Source organism: Oncorhynchus nerka, linkage group LG10, assembly GCF_034236695.1.
Source record: "Oncorhynchus nerka isolate Pitt River linkage group LG10, Oner_Uvic_2.0, whole genome shotgun sequence".
Classification (NCBI taxonomy): domain Eukaryota; kingdom Metazoa; phylum Chordata; class Actinopteri; order Salmoniformes; family Salmonidae; genus Oncorhynchus; species Oncorhynchus nerka.
In genome coordinates, this window is record NC_088405.1 from 35,249,428 (window position 1) to 35,264,795 (window position 15,368).

The 15,368-nt window shown below is 43.5% G+C and overlaps 1 protein-coding gene across 3 annotated transcripts in view; it reads right to left on the bottom strand.

The window, feature by feature from the left end:
• The window catches only part of LOC115135228 (KH domain-containing RNA-binding protein QKI), a 109,273-nt gene that overhangs the window by 39,718 nt on the left and 54,187 nt on the right, over nucleotides 1–15,368 (bottom strand). For all 3 annotated transcript variants that reach the window (XM_029669697.2, XM_029669696.2, XM_029669695.2), the window contains exon 3: nucleotides 9,489–9,605. In XM_029669697.2, the coding sequence (XP_029525557.1) occupies nucleotides 9,489–9,605 (117 nt within the window). The remainder of the gene's footprint in view (nucleotides 1–9,488; nucleotides 9,606–15,368) is intronic.

Here is a 15,368-nt window from a genome sequence, read left to right on the forward strand (position 1 = left end):
ATCATTTGATGACGGGGATAAGGTGTTGTCAGAGAGACCATGGGGAGGTGAGCCTTTTTTTCACTGCTGTCCGGCCGCTACTGCCATTTGTAGTCATTTCCAATGCACTCCAAAGATAACGACGGCTCGTATGATCACAGTTCCAAACACCAGCACGAACACCCAACTAAACATCAATGACAGATAATACATGAGATTATCTAGGAATCCATCTCAACCACGAGCAAATACACAGTACAAACAACGATATTAATATGACTTCTCTCTACTTTCTTCCTGACTTGATTTATCTTGCGTTACATTTTTCATGACAAACAAAACAATTGGATCCCCTGCATCTAGCTGTCGAAGACCAGCCAGCCCACCCACTAACACACCATCAATAACACCCAGGAAAAGCCAGAGCAACACCCCCAGAAGAGGTTCAGAGGGGTGGACGGATGTGTGTGTGTGGATGTGGATGTGTGTGTGTGTGGAAGTGTGCTGGGGTTGGCTCTGACACAGGCTACATCTGGAGTCATCTGAAGATTCAGCTAAACACACACACACACAAATGCAAGTACACACACCCACTACCACTGCCCACTGCCCTTCAGTACGGAACAACATGACATGTCGGGAGTCAAGGTTATGTTCCCTCGGCCCTTTTAAATGACTGCTTGTCCAGCTGTGTGACCCTTCCATGTTTATCTCTCTCTGACCCCTCTCTCTCTCTCTTTCTCACTCTCTCCCCCTTCCTGTCTCTCGACTCTCGTTCGCCACTGCCACAGACCTGGGCCATAATCAACCACCATAAATCCATGGGCCAGCTCTTTTGTAATCCTCACTCAGGCAATAACGCCTCTCTGAAGAAGAGTCAGTCGGCCCCACAAAGGAACAGTGCGGGAGAACACAGGAGCCGGGCCAATATGACAGCACACAGCAAGACTAATTGGGTAGAGCAGAGACAGAGGGAACTGAGGAGGGTGGTGGGAGTGGGACTATGGAAACTTAAAGAGAGTGCTACAGGGTCCTTAGGATGGTCGGTTGGAAGGTATATCAAACCTATTAGTCCTAGTTCTAGAAAGGCAGTTTGTGCATGTGTGTGTGTGTGTGTGTGTGTGTGTGTGTGTGTATGTGCGTATTTGTATGCTAATGCCTGTGTGTGCGTGCACCTGTGTGAGTCTGCATTATGACCTTATATGTTTGTGCATTTGGGCACTGGCATGTGAACAGCAAAACGTCATTCCATTCCTTATCTCTTCTTGGCACCGTTCCTAATAACTTCTTTCCCTCTGTGAGCCACTGTGGAGTAATGAGATGTAAAGGAGGTCTCGGGCCGTACCACCTGTAGTATCAGAGCGGGGATGGGGGAGTTTACTCTACAGAAAGGTTTATCAAGGTGAACACCTCCACTCGGGATCAAAGTTGGGAGATATTGTAGTGACTGACAGCTTCTGTAATAGTCAGTGAAAGTGAGGGCAGAGAAGAGAGAAGAGAGATCAACAGTGAGTGGGTTCATCATGTCAGTGTCAATGGATTAAAGGCAGGGGATTTAAAGTCCAAAAGCAGGGGAATGTACCCAGCTAGAGCTTTTGGTTCCTTGGGAGTTGTGGGAACGTATGTTTTTGGTTTCACATTGGTTGTGGAAACGAAGCCATACATTTTCCGACCGGTAAAACAGAACGTTTTTTAAACGTTCTGAGATAAGTGAACATTTCACCTGTTCTAGGAACATTTCTTTTTAGGTTGCAAGGAGTTTCTGAGAATGTTTAACTCTGGATCCTGGAAGGTTTCCTGCAAGGTTTTACTAACGCTCTGGAGATGGGAATGATGGGTTATTTGAAACTTTCAGTTCACTGTTTGTTTCAATAAGACTTTTAATAACACTGCTATCTTATTTTGGGTTAACTTTTTTTTTACTCCAAGCACAGATAGGACACATGGAAATTCATTTCCTTAGGCATTAATCATGCAAACACATTTATTTTTTTATTGTGACACAGCATCACTGAGATTCAAACCGATAATCTTCTCTCTCTCTCGGAGCTGGCTCTGAATGTATAGCAGCGCGGTAAGGCCTTCCCGAGCAGAGTGCATGCACATTCCCAATGCCAAACCAGTTGGAGAACGTTCAAAGAACATATAAATTAAATGTAACCATGTTTGAAATACCAAGACATTTTTATTTGTCAAGTTCCTTAAATGTGCTGAGAATGTTCCAAAGCCAAGCAACTATCCTGCACCATTCCCAGAAAGGTGTGGGAAGGTTTTGTGCAAAATAGCCATAGGATAACCACACTCTCACTAAGCTCTAAGAAACATATGGTTTTCAGAACGTTATGTGCTAACTGGGTACCCTCAGGATACATGGTTCAGTCAGGTTGGTTCAATCCACTACTGTTGAAAGCCTTTAAAGGCTGAACATATTTCGGCACATGATACACTATACACTGGCCATGGTATGAAGAAGAGTTTGAGACCACCTGCTCTCTCTTTCTCGTTCTCCCTGACAAACACACACACACAACACACACACACATGCACACACACACACACAGTTGGAGGTTATAGAGCTAGAAGACTGAGAATGTGCTGTTCCCTGACATCTTTTTGATTGTGTAAAAGCCCCGTCACATCAAGGCTCCTTGTTAAAATATTTAGGGGGAACCAGATATTAGGGTTAGGCTATTTCTTTTGTTACAGCACTCTCCTTTGCATCATCCCAGCACAGAATCAGAATTCTGTCCTGTTCTCCCTGACAAACACACACACACAACACACACACACATGCACGCACACACACTCAGAAAGTACACAAACACACACACATACAGAATGTACACCAACGCAAACACACATTTGTACACCAACGCAAACACAGTTGGCTCATTCAAATTTTGTTGACAGATAAAGGTTAGTGCACATTTTAGGAAGTGTACACAGCAGGGTACTTCTCTAAGGAAAGGCAAACCACACAAAGCATTTCTTTTCATCCTCACTAAAGCTCAAACAAACTCGGCTTGTGTCCCCTGTGAGCCACTGTACTGCTGCATGGCAGAATATCTGCTAAGAGGAGACGGTAATTAAGGAGACTTTAAAGAGAAACTGAACATACCGATTCCATGTTTCTCTGTTGCTCACTAAGAAAAAAAGATGTCGGTCTTGGGGGTGTGGTTCAAGGTGGCATTTACTGCTGTTTGTCCCCCATGAGACACCATAGGAACAAAGCCAGTGTTACTTCCTCAAAATTGTCAGAATGAATCTAAGCTTTACTCAAGAAAACTGTAATAAATGTTGATGTTTTTGCTGGGTTTAATTGAAAAAAGGCTCGATGTGTTGTCTTATGTAAACAGAGTTACAGTGAAATGATCTTGATTGGTGATCTCAACTGGTGTTGGTTAAAGCCGGTGTCTGATGATTTAAAAATGTTTTGTAATTCTATGAATCTTACCCAGTTGATTAACTCACCCACTCGCCCAAATCTTAAATGCACAGAGAAATCTACCCTGATTGATTTGATATTGACAAATGTTCCACATAAATTGGTGTTTTTTGTAATGATGTAAGTGACCATTGTGCTGTTGCTTTTGTTAAAATACTAAGGTTCCTAAGACAAACCCACATTTTATTCGTAAGATAAATTTGAAGTGTTTTAATGAGCAGGCTTTCTTTCATGATTTGTTTTATTTTGACTGGAGCAAGATTGAGCTTATCCCTGATGTGGAAACTGCCTGGAAATTCATTCGTGATGGTTTTTCAAAATAGTAAACAAACATGCCCCATTCCGCAGGTTCAGGGTTAAAGGGCGGAATAATCCATGGTTTTCTTCTGAGCTGTCTTGTATTATTCACGACCATAATCTAGCCTGAGCTAAAGCAAGGAAATCATGTTCGGATGCTGATTTTAGGCAGTTACGAAACAAGTGTTCTTTTCTTCTCAGGGAGGCCAAGTCTGAACATTTTATGTCTGTTACCACTGATAACCTGAATGACCCTAGAATGTTTTGGAAGGCTATTAATTAAGTGTATGTCTGGTAACAGTAATGTTAATGAATTACCGTCATGTGTTTTGAAGGACTCTGTTGCTCTAGATGACAAAACTGAAATGCTGAATTGTTTCAATTAGCACTTTGCATCATCTGGTAGGCTGTTTGATTCAGTGTCCTCTGTCTCTGTACAACCCTGTGTGGATGAACCAGTGAGAGCTGGTCAAACTTTGAGCTTTTTGCCATTCTCAGTGCAGGTGGTACATAAAGCCCTGAAATCCTTAGATCAGAGAAAGCCTGCAGGTCCTGATCTTTTGGATCCCTGCTTTTTAAATCTGGCAGCTGATTTCATAGCTGAACCACTTACATATCTGTTCAATCTAACCCTGGAATGTAGTGAAATTCCGAAAATCTGGAAATCAGCATTTGTCCTACCACTTTTAAAAGGGGGAGATCCAACTCTTTTAAATAATTATAGGCCAATCTCAAAGCTGTCACCCCTGGTGAAAATACTTGAAACCCTTGCGAGTGAACTGCTAAAAGAGTTTTTATTTACTAACTCTATTTGATCAATGTACCAATCGGGCTTCAGGAAGAAGCATAGCACAATTATAGCAGCCATGAAGGTTTTAAATGATATCACTGAAGCCCTTGACAAAAAACAGCACTGTGTCTCACTTTTTATTGATCTCTCTAAGGCTTTTGATACAGTTGATCATGCTATACTAAGGCAGAGATTGTCGAGTGTAGGTCTTTCAGAGCATGCAGTTGCATGGTTTGCTAACTATCTGTCTGATAGAACTCAGTGCACTCAATTTGATGGGCTTATGTCTGTTAAATTGTCTGTCTTTAATGGTGTGCCCCAAGGCTCTGTACTTGGTCCTATCTTATTCACTATTTATATAAATGATTTAGACAAGAATATCCAAAATGCGCAACTTCATTTTTTTGCTGATGATACTGTTATTTACTGTTGTGCCTCATCTCTTACAAAAGCTTTCCAGAACTTGCAAACTGCTTTTTATACTGTTCAACATACCTTGTGTCAATTTAAGCTTATCCTCAATACTGACAAAACTAAACTAATGGTGTTTTCCAAAGCAAGAAATAGACCTCTGAACCTTTCACCTGTCAGGGCAAGGAGATTGAGGTTGTAACGTCATTGTCACGCCCTGACCTTAGAGAGCCTTTTTATATCTCAATTTGGTTTGGTCAGGGTGTGATTTGGGGTGGGCAATTCTATGTTTTTGTTTTCTATGATTTTGTATTTCTATGTTTTGGCCGGGTATGGTTCTCAATCAGGGACAGCTGTCTATCGTTGTCTCTGATTGGGAACCATACTTAGGCAGCCCTTTCCCCACCAGTGATTGTGGGTAGTTAACTTTGTTTGTGGCACATAGCCCTTAAGCTTCACGGTTGTTTTTGTATTGTTTATTGTTTTTGTCGGCGTCATCCTAATAAAAAGGAATATGTACGCTCACCACGCCGCGCTTTGGTCTACTTCTTTCAACGGCCGTGACACTCATATAAATATCTTGGAATTTTAATTGATGACGGCGTCTCTTTTAAATTGCATATTCAACAACTTACAAAAAAATGTCAACTGAAATTGGGATTTTATTTTAGGAATAAGGCCTGTTTTTCTTTTGAAGCCAGAAGGATGCTAGTATCAGCTACATTTATGCCTTTACTAGACTATGGGGATATTTTATTTATGAATGCTTCCGCTCAGTGTCAGTGTTTGAGATCAATTGACACCCTTTACCATGGCACTTTGAGATTTATTTTAAACTGCAAAACCCTTACGCACCACTGCACTTTGTATACCAGGGTTGGCTGGCCTTCTCTAGTCACTCGTAGGCTCAGGCACTGGTATACTTTTATTTACAAAGCCATTTTTACTACCTTTTTATTTGGGCATTTTTATTGTTCAGGAATGTGTTGGGTACTCTCTTCGTTCGCTGGACTTTATCCTGCTAACTGTTCCAAATGTCCAAACTGAATTTGGTAAAAGGGCTTTTATGTACTCTGCGCCATCGTCTTGGTACGCCTTACAAAATACTTTTCAACTGGAAGAACTTGTCCCGATTGGTATTTTTAAATCACTGATGAATGATTTTGAGACTGATTCCCTGACCTGTCAATGTTTTTAATTAGCTGTTTTTGATTTTGTTATACTCTTGTGAATTCTATGGTTTTTACTAGATTACTTGTCGTTTTTCATGTTGTTTGTCTGTAATTTTTGTAATGACTTGGCCAGGACACTCTTGAAAAAGAGATTTTAAATCTCAATGAGCCCTTCCTGGTTAAATAAAAAAAAATGTTTAAAGAGTCAGATGCGCTGTGCTTATGGGCAGCTCTGTTTCACTGTCTGTGTTCTGTGGTAGGATTGGACAGAGTGCAATCACCTCAGCTGTGTATCCCGTGTTAATGGGCAAGTGAGCATTGTCGAAATCAAAACCCAACCCTCAAGAGAGTCATAAACTCACGTACAAAACTCTGTTTTGGACGAGACAGACATTATAGAACAAATGTGTCTGACTAATGCTGATGCCATATAGGCTATTTCCTATCAGAGAAGTTGTTTACCGCGTGCTAAACCCACAGGTCAATCAAACCGCTAAACCCACAGGTCATTCAAACCGCTAAACCCACAGGTCATTCAAACCGCTAAACCCACAGGTCATTCAAACCGCTAAACCCACAGGTCATTCAAACCGCTAAACCCACAGGTCATTCAAACCGCTAAACCCACAGGTCATTCAAACCGACAGGTCATTCAAACCGCTAAACCCACAGGTCATTCAAACCGCTAAACCCACAGGTCATTCAAACCGCTAAACCCACAGGTCATTCAAACCGCTAAACCCACAGGTCATTCAAACCGCTAAGCAGTGAGCATACCGGTAAGCTTGATGCCTGCACGGTTAGTTACTGGGTTAGTTACTGTCGTGTCGCTTGAAGACACATGGCAATACTAATGCAACAAACAACAACACTGATATGTATACAAACCAGTGAATGTTGGTGGGAGGAGCTATGGGAGGAGGGGTTCATTGTAATGGCTGGAGTGGAATTAATGGAACGGGGTCAAACATGTGGCTTCCTTACGCTCGATGTGTTTGATACCATTCCATTTATTCCGTTCCCACCATTACAATGTGCCCGTCCTCTTATAACTCCTCCCTCCAGCCTCCTCTGACGCAAACTATGCACAGCGTTGCTTTAACAGAGCAACTTGCAAAGTAATTCCCAGACTCATATGAACTCAGAAAGAGGGAGAGAGAGAGGCAGGGAGAGAGAGAGCGTGACTGAGAGTAAATGAGAGAGAGAGAGAGAGAGAGAGAGAGAGAGAGAGAGAGAGACGTGACTGAGAGTAAATGAGAGAGAGAGAGAGAGAGAGAGAGAGCGTGACTGAGAGTAAATGAGAGAGAGATAGAGAGAGAGGGAGATGCACACACACGGGCGAAGGGGAGCTGTAAGCTACGCGTGAGTAGAGTAGGCTGTGTGGTTCTGGGACTAGAGTACAGTAGATCTGTGTGAAGCCAGTCGTTCCGTCATAGTAACTGTAATAGCCAGCAGACCTCGAGCAGAGCAGGGACACTGGAAGACAAGAGTCCGGCTGACAGCTATTGTCAGGACAATGAGGATGTCAACCAGAGGGAGGCAGAAACTGTCAGCACTCCATCCTCTCACCTCACAACACCTAGCTAGTTTACTCACCATGCTGCTTCACGGACCGTGTCTGAGCGAATGTTAATGTGCGTGTATAGTGGAAAAGTGTATTTGGGCCCGTTTGTGTGTTTTTGTGTGTGTGCGGGGGGGACAACATCCACAGAGGAGTCAGAGGCAGGCTAATGTGTGTTACACTGCTGTGGCGGACACACTGAGAGACAGCGAGGCGCTCTCTCGTCCAATCCCAGCCCAGCGCTGCTGAGACCCCGGCCAACTCTAAGGCTATAGACAGTGACACCATTTAACTCAAACATACCCCCACCCCTTTCAGGGCTAACCTCTCCAACGATAGCTAGATGTCTACTCCTCAGAATTAAAAGCTCTGTATTTGCACGTTTTGTCCGTCGTAACTGAGGAAGCCCCTGGTGGATCCATTTGTGTGGTGTGGTTTTGAGTAGCCATGGTATAATAGGAGTCCTAACACACATCCTGTGGTTATCATCAGGCCCTGTTTGAGTGTGAGTTAGTGTGGGAGAGCGGCTTCTCACTGGTTATCTATTGGCTGGCTGCTGTGGTGGTGCTGTGTTTCCACTACCTCCTGCATTCCACAAGACCCCATCTGTGTCGGCAGGCATTTGTTTCATTTAAGGAGTGTATATGCGGCATGAGACATTACGCAGAGGACAAGGACACCGGCCTCTGTGCTGCTCGGAAACCTAATCAATTGCGTGCAGGTGGCATGGAACCCAATCACCGCTGCAACAACAATGCCCACAGAGGAGAGAGGGAGGGAGAGGGAGGGAGAGAGGGAAAGGGAGGGAGAGAGAGGGATAGGGAGGGAGAGAGAGAGAGAGAGAGAGCAACAGAGAAAGGATAGAGGGGGCCATTGACTGTGTTTTACGACGTGAGAAAGACCAGTAGTTTGACTTACCCTGTAATACATTTCATCACCAACAACATAGTGGTTAGACTAGAGAGAGAGCCTCTCTCCAGCTCTGTTATGGTGAGATAGCTGGAGCAGCTGGGTTTCTGCAGGATGCTGAGCTGAAGCAGATGTGGAGGAGTGCAGGAGACCACAACAGGGATATCAGAGACACTTGTTTTATTTTTTTCTGCCAGTGCCCCCCACTGGGACTCTGTGGAACAGCTCAGATCACCATCTCCACTAACACCACTTGTCCAAATAGAGGGACGGACCCTGCTTATACATTGGAAACACAAACAGACCTTTCTCTGAAAAGAGCGAGATGGGAAATAAATAACTGTCCGTGTGTGTGTGTATGCGCACACGTGTGTGCATTTGTCCATGTGTCGGTGCGCAAGTGTGTGTGTGTGGATGACCCCCTCCAAGTGCTCCTCTCACATCCTACAGGGGCCAGGGTTAGGAGATCACGCCGCCCCAGCATGGTCACGTTTCAGGGACCGGATCAGGCTGGACTGAGGGCCCCTCTAGCCCCAATGCTGCTGGGCCCAACAGATCTGAGGTCGAGGACAATGTTTGAACACCTGCCCAGCCCCTCTCAGAGCCACGGTGCAGCTTGGGGGAAGGATTGTTGTTTCCCAATAGGAGGAAATATCTGAGTCTTCAGATGGCCTTGCACACTAGTGGACACACCAATAGAGGATGCAGTGCTGTTTACACAAACTGTATGTAAACACACCACCAGTGTTACTATTAGAGCCAAGACGAATAGATTAAAGTGGTCAATTGCTGACATGATCAATAATGAGAGGAAACCAAATAAGATGTTATCTTGTAAATTGCAATCGTTGTGTGAGGGGGAGCTTATAGTACCTGAGAGTGTGTGTTAGTGTGTGTGGGTGAGTGTGTTTGTGCTCGCCTCACCTTCTTCTTGTCCCTCATGGAGCCCTTCCCGCGCACCATGATTTTACATCCTGTCTCTGCCTCCAGCTGCTTGGCTGTCAGCCCCCGTGGTCCCAGGATCCGGCCCACAAAGTTAAACTGCCAGAGAAACACAAACGCACACACGCATTAGAACCAGCGCTTAAAACCAGAGCAGTTCTTCAATGCAGACAACAGGTCATTTTATCATTGATATGTATGTATGAGGACATAGTAGACATTTGAAAGATATCTGTAATGGAAATGTTAATGAGTTTTCTCCAGGCTTGACATGTTGAGGAGAGAGGAATCAGATACAAAGATATGAAAACACAGAGAGAAAGAACGAGAAAACAAGGCGAGGAGGTCTCTCAAGGGAGCCCCTTGTTTGACCCCTCCATTTCGCTGTAATCTCACGGCCTTTATCACCTGCCCGGTGCTCTGACACAACGGCGCTCGACGGCGACATCCGGGAGTGCCTTGCGACCAGCACCCGGGCTGGGCGCTGTTGACAAGATAAGGCTTAGCGATCGTTCCCCCATTGATCAGCAGCCTAGGCTCCTCTCTGCTCTTCTCTTCACTGGCCCTCACACTGCCTGTCAGTCAGGAATCAGGAGGGCTGACTATCGATGAGCTGGGACTGACACACAGACAGGTCCTGAGCCTTGATGGACACGAGAGACAGACTAACTGACTGACTGACTGAGTACTCCTGACTGACTGAAAGGCTGCCTCACTAACTGACAGAAAGACAGATAGATGGAGTGACTGACTGCGTCACAAAAAAAGTTTATAGCAACTATACCCACTGAATACAAAACAAAACAGAACAACAAAGAAAGATTTTACAGATTGGCATTCGCCATTATCTCCACTTCATGTAATACAATCACACTGATAGTGTTTTGAATCAGAGTCGACTCGACACTACAGGACATAGGTTATGAAGACCTGTGGGAAACGTATAGACTGCTATGGTTACTTCCTCCTCTGTGGCTATTAAAGCACTGTGCATCAACAATAATGGAGCCTCAAGTATGGAGAATCCAGTCAAATGAGGTTCAGGAAGACGGATTTTCTTTCTGTCGGATCCGCAGCTCCCGTGCCAAAAGTGACGTACTGTGCGATGAGCAACGATGAATGTTCATCTTGTGCTTTGCCCGTAATGTGAATCACTTCTTTTCATTTGTCTCTCACTCCCCCTTTCTCCTCTCCTCTCCTCTCCTCTCCTCTCCTCTCCTCTCCTCTCCTCTCCTCTCCTCTCCTCTCCTCTCCTCTCCTCTCCTCTCCTCTCCTCTCCTCTCTCCCTCTCTATGGGAACTATATTCAATGGTCTGTAATTCAGGGACAACTTGAAGACCTGTCTATTTGTTATGTTATAATATCAACCAGAAAGAAAACAATTTTAAGTACAAAATGTGATATGTAAAAGCCTAAAAACATTGTAGAATCTCCAGTTTCATCGTCCATAGCTCTAAATGTGGAGCTCTAATACCTATTTACGTAACAATTGCACTGTTGGTTAGGGCCTGTAAGTAAGCACTTCCCTGTAAGGTCTACCTACACCTGTTGCATTTGGCGCACATGACAAATAAACTTTGATTTGATTTGTGAGAGATGAACATGGTAAACAGAGCCCATGCTGTCTTGCCTTGTATTTCTGCCCTTGCTGAAAGCCCAGTTGTTTGCACCTGGCATGGTTGAAAAGGGCACATTCTGCTGCTTTGCCATGAATGATGCCTTCATACACAACACACACAACACACACCGCTCCCAATGAGAAAGAAACCAACAAAGGCCATATCTCAGCATAGGGATTCAGAGTACTCCATAGAACCAGCCTTCTGCATAATTATCAATGCCTTACCATTTAAAATCATTCTGTTGACTTCACTTTGAAATCTCATTTCACATTGGTGCTTGAGAGCTCAGTCAGCCTGTGGTGTCACTCTAGTCTAGGGATGGGCAACTGGCGGCCCATGCCCCGCCCCCTTTAGTAGGGAGCGCGGACCAATCTAAAACCATTTTTATTTTTTTGTTACTTACTGTTGAGTGTTAAAATAACAATACAATACAACGTGGAATTTCGAATTTGGTTGTGCACCAGCAGTCACTCAACTGGCCGATGTGAACAAAAATGTTTTAGATTAGTAAGTTAGTTCACCAGCCAGCTATCTAAACTTGTAGTAAGCATGGTCCAATTACCGACTGGTATGGGGCCCACTGATCATCAGCTATCATTTCAAATTCAGCAAACATTTGCCTACACCCTACAGTATGTGTAGAACTGCATGAAATAAGTTATATAGTTGCAAAATCTTCTCTCCGCCCCATGGAACAATCTGTAGATTTGCAGCGAACTTGCTTTAAAACGGCAATATTTTCTCTACACCTCATGGCAAAATGTGTAGAATTGCAGGAAATTGCAAGTACATGTTTTTCTCTTCTCTGTTTTGCTCACAATGTGGGGGTATGGATGAGGGTACGCAGACCCACGAGCCACTGCAGTCCCTCATGAGTTCCGTTTTTTTGTGGCCCTCGCCCCCCATCAAAGTTGCCAATCCCTGCTCTAGTCAATCACGCTTTCTTGTCTCCTGGAAAAAATATGTTCCAAGGTGCCTTTTGGGTCTGGACAATCAGAGAAACCACAGGACTTTCTAATTTGTATAAGTACAGCTCAGCTCACATTCACAAAGAACAAAAATCACATAGCTAGGCTACAGTACTTATCTCCACTCTCAGGTAGGGCTGTTGCGGTCATGAAATTTGTCCAGCCGGTGATTGTCAAGCAAATAACTTCCGGTCTCACAGTAATTGACCGTAATCAACATAAACACGTAGCTTCCACTCATAGCCTACAAGCCACTGATGCAGACCTTTGGAACATCTACATTTGAAAAGGTCTAATAAATCCATGTAATATAGGCTACACCATCACAATACATTCATAATTTATTTTAGACAGGTCAAAACAGGAAATGAAGAAAATGTAGACTATTTCAGAAGAACAGAATAGCATACTATGAGTTGTCCTTACTGTATGTTAGGCCCTGATCTGGCTATGCCATATGGCTGTGGGCTACACTAGTTCATTTAGTAGACAGGATTTGCTTAAAGTTTTGTGGCATTATTTTATAGTATGAAGAATACAACTGAACATAGCTGAATAAAATTAAAAATAATATTTTCTCCAAACGATTTGAGGTAGTGGGCACATGCAGCTATTCTGTGTTGAGCGGTTAACAAAGAAACAGGTCCTATATGCTTTATTTACAGCTATTTATGTAACTTTAGTTGTGATACAAATGTTGGGCTATATGTTTTGATGCGACTCTAATGATGGTTTGAAAAAAGTTGCATGAAAGGCATGAGCTCTGCTTTGTTTTTTAGGCAGTCTGCACACACTTCATCAGTCTCTCATTCCCAATTTGACAAGCACTTGATAATGCCTAGAATTTCCCGGCTACATCCCCTTTGTGTGGTCATAATGCCCCCTAAAAAAATCCATGCATTTTGCAGCCAGTGGCTGTTGTGCCCTTGGGCTGAATATAATAATGATAATTCCCTTCTCAAATGGCTCTCCGAAGCACCTCTCACTCACATGGCTCTCCGTGGTCTTTCTCACAGGCTACAAGTGAAGACAGACACATCGGGAATGCAACTGCATGCGTCCCTTATCCAATTCCGAGGCGTATATTGAAGATATTGGAAGAACTGTCCACATTTACTTTTCGTCACACAACAAGATGAGTAGGCCTAACGAACAGCAAAAGCAGTAGCCTCTGTCAATATACTATCCCCCATAGTACAAAAGTTGACCTATTGTATACGCGATGCGTATGTATGCCAGTTAGGCTCTACACCCCTTGTAAAGCGGATTAATGTGCTTCATTTTAAGAAGTTATTTGGCCACTTTAGTTGTGATGCAAACTATAGCAACACATATAGGCCTATGGGATAGGCTGCATGAGGTGTGTGACTAGGATTATAAAAAGACGCAAAAAAGCATGCTCTGTTTCTTGCTTTATGCTGGACATCACTCACAAGTGATATTATCATTCAAGTGATATTATCATTCACAAGTGATATTATCATTCACAAGTGATAGGCTACTATTGTCACCCATCACACTATTCTTGATTTAATCTTGTCTTTACATATACTAATTAATATAGGTGTGAAATTAGTTTTGATTTTAGAATGAATCATTATCATGCACCTGTCTCGAAACAGGGGCAGTGGAAAAATGTAATCTATCAACTTGAATGGACAACGCTTTTCCCGTGGTTCATTTTCATGCCAGCCAGCCAGGTAAGAAATACTGCTGTTGAAAAGAGAAGCAATGTGCTTATTATTAGGAAAGTTGAGAAATAAATATAGTAGGCCTAGCCTATAGAAAGCTGGTGGGATCCTCCTCTTTTTAATAGAGGCCATCACTCTGTTCTCACGCAATTGCATAGCCTATAGAAATGTTGTGCAACATGAGCTCATGGGCTCTCATGAAATGTTTGATTCGATTTTTGATTACATTTGCATTGATGTCAGAGTGATTAGAGGGATTATGAGCTGTCCTCCCCTCAGCAGCCTCCTGTGATACAAAGCCACCAGCCATCGAACGACGATCACTTTCAGCCTACAATTCAGGAGACAAGTTCAAGGCAGCTGCCAAGAGATTTAGGATATGGCTCTGTCTATTACACCCTGTCATGATGATGATGATGATAAGCATCCTCTTATAGACCATGACCATGTACTGTAAATGTAATTTTCCTACCTACCACATGTCAACAAAATACCTGAGCCGTCTGTCTATTCAGATACCTGAACCCTTTTAGTATTCCAAAGCATGAGAAGACAAAAGGCATTATCATAGTCAAACATCCCCTCCTCCGTAAATTGGGTCATAAAAGAGCATCTGTGAATTCTGTGAGCGGCGTCGCCAGGGCTCTTTTACACACGCTGCCTTATTCATGTGACACAACTCCCGAAGCAACAAAGCGCAAGTGACAGCGCGGAAGTGAAAGGGGACTTCTTAGCGCCTCTCCGGTCTTCCTCCGGTCTTTAGGCGGTCTTCCTCTGTCACCTGCATTTTGATATCCCTCCTTCACGAGCATCCTTCTCTCCTCGATATCCGGGAGCGCCTTGCAACCAGCCCTGAGGCACCACTGACAAGATAAGGCTCAGCGATCGTTACCCCATCGATCAGCAGCCTAGGCTCCTCTCTGTTCTTCTCTCTTCTCTGGCCCTCACACTGCCTGTCAGTCAGGATTCATGAGGGCTGCCTATCGATGAGCTGGGACTGATACTGACACACAGACAGGTCCTGAGCTTTGATGGACAAGAGAGACAGACTAACTGATTGACAGGCAGACTGGCAGACTGACAGACTGGCAGACTAACTGACTGACTGACAGACAGTCTGGCAAACTGGCTGACTAACTGACTGGCAAACTGACTGACTGACTGGCAGACTAACTGATTGACATACAGACTAACTGACTGAATGACTGACTGACTGATTGACTGCTGGCAGTCACTATCAAAGTGTATAAAGTTTATAGCAACAATACCCACTGAATACAAGCAAAACAGAACAACAACAATTCAAGGTTTTACAGATTGGCATTCGCCATTATCTCCATTGATCACTTCAGAGTCATATCAAGGCAGCTGCCTTGATATGTACAAGCCTAAAAACATTGTAGAATGTCCAGTTTCTTCATCCATAGCTCTAAATGTGGAGCTCTAATACCTATTTTTTTTACTCTAATACCTATTTTGTACTCTAATACCTATTTTGTACTCTAATACCTATTTTTTTCTCTAATACCTATTTTTTTCTCTAATACCTATTTTTTTCTCTAATACCTATTTTTTTTACTT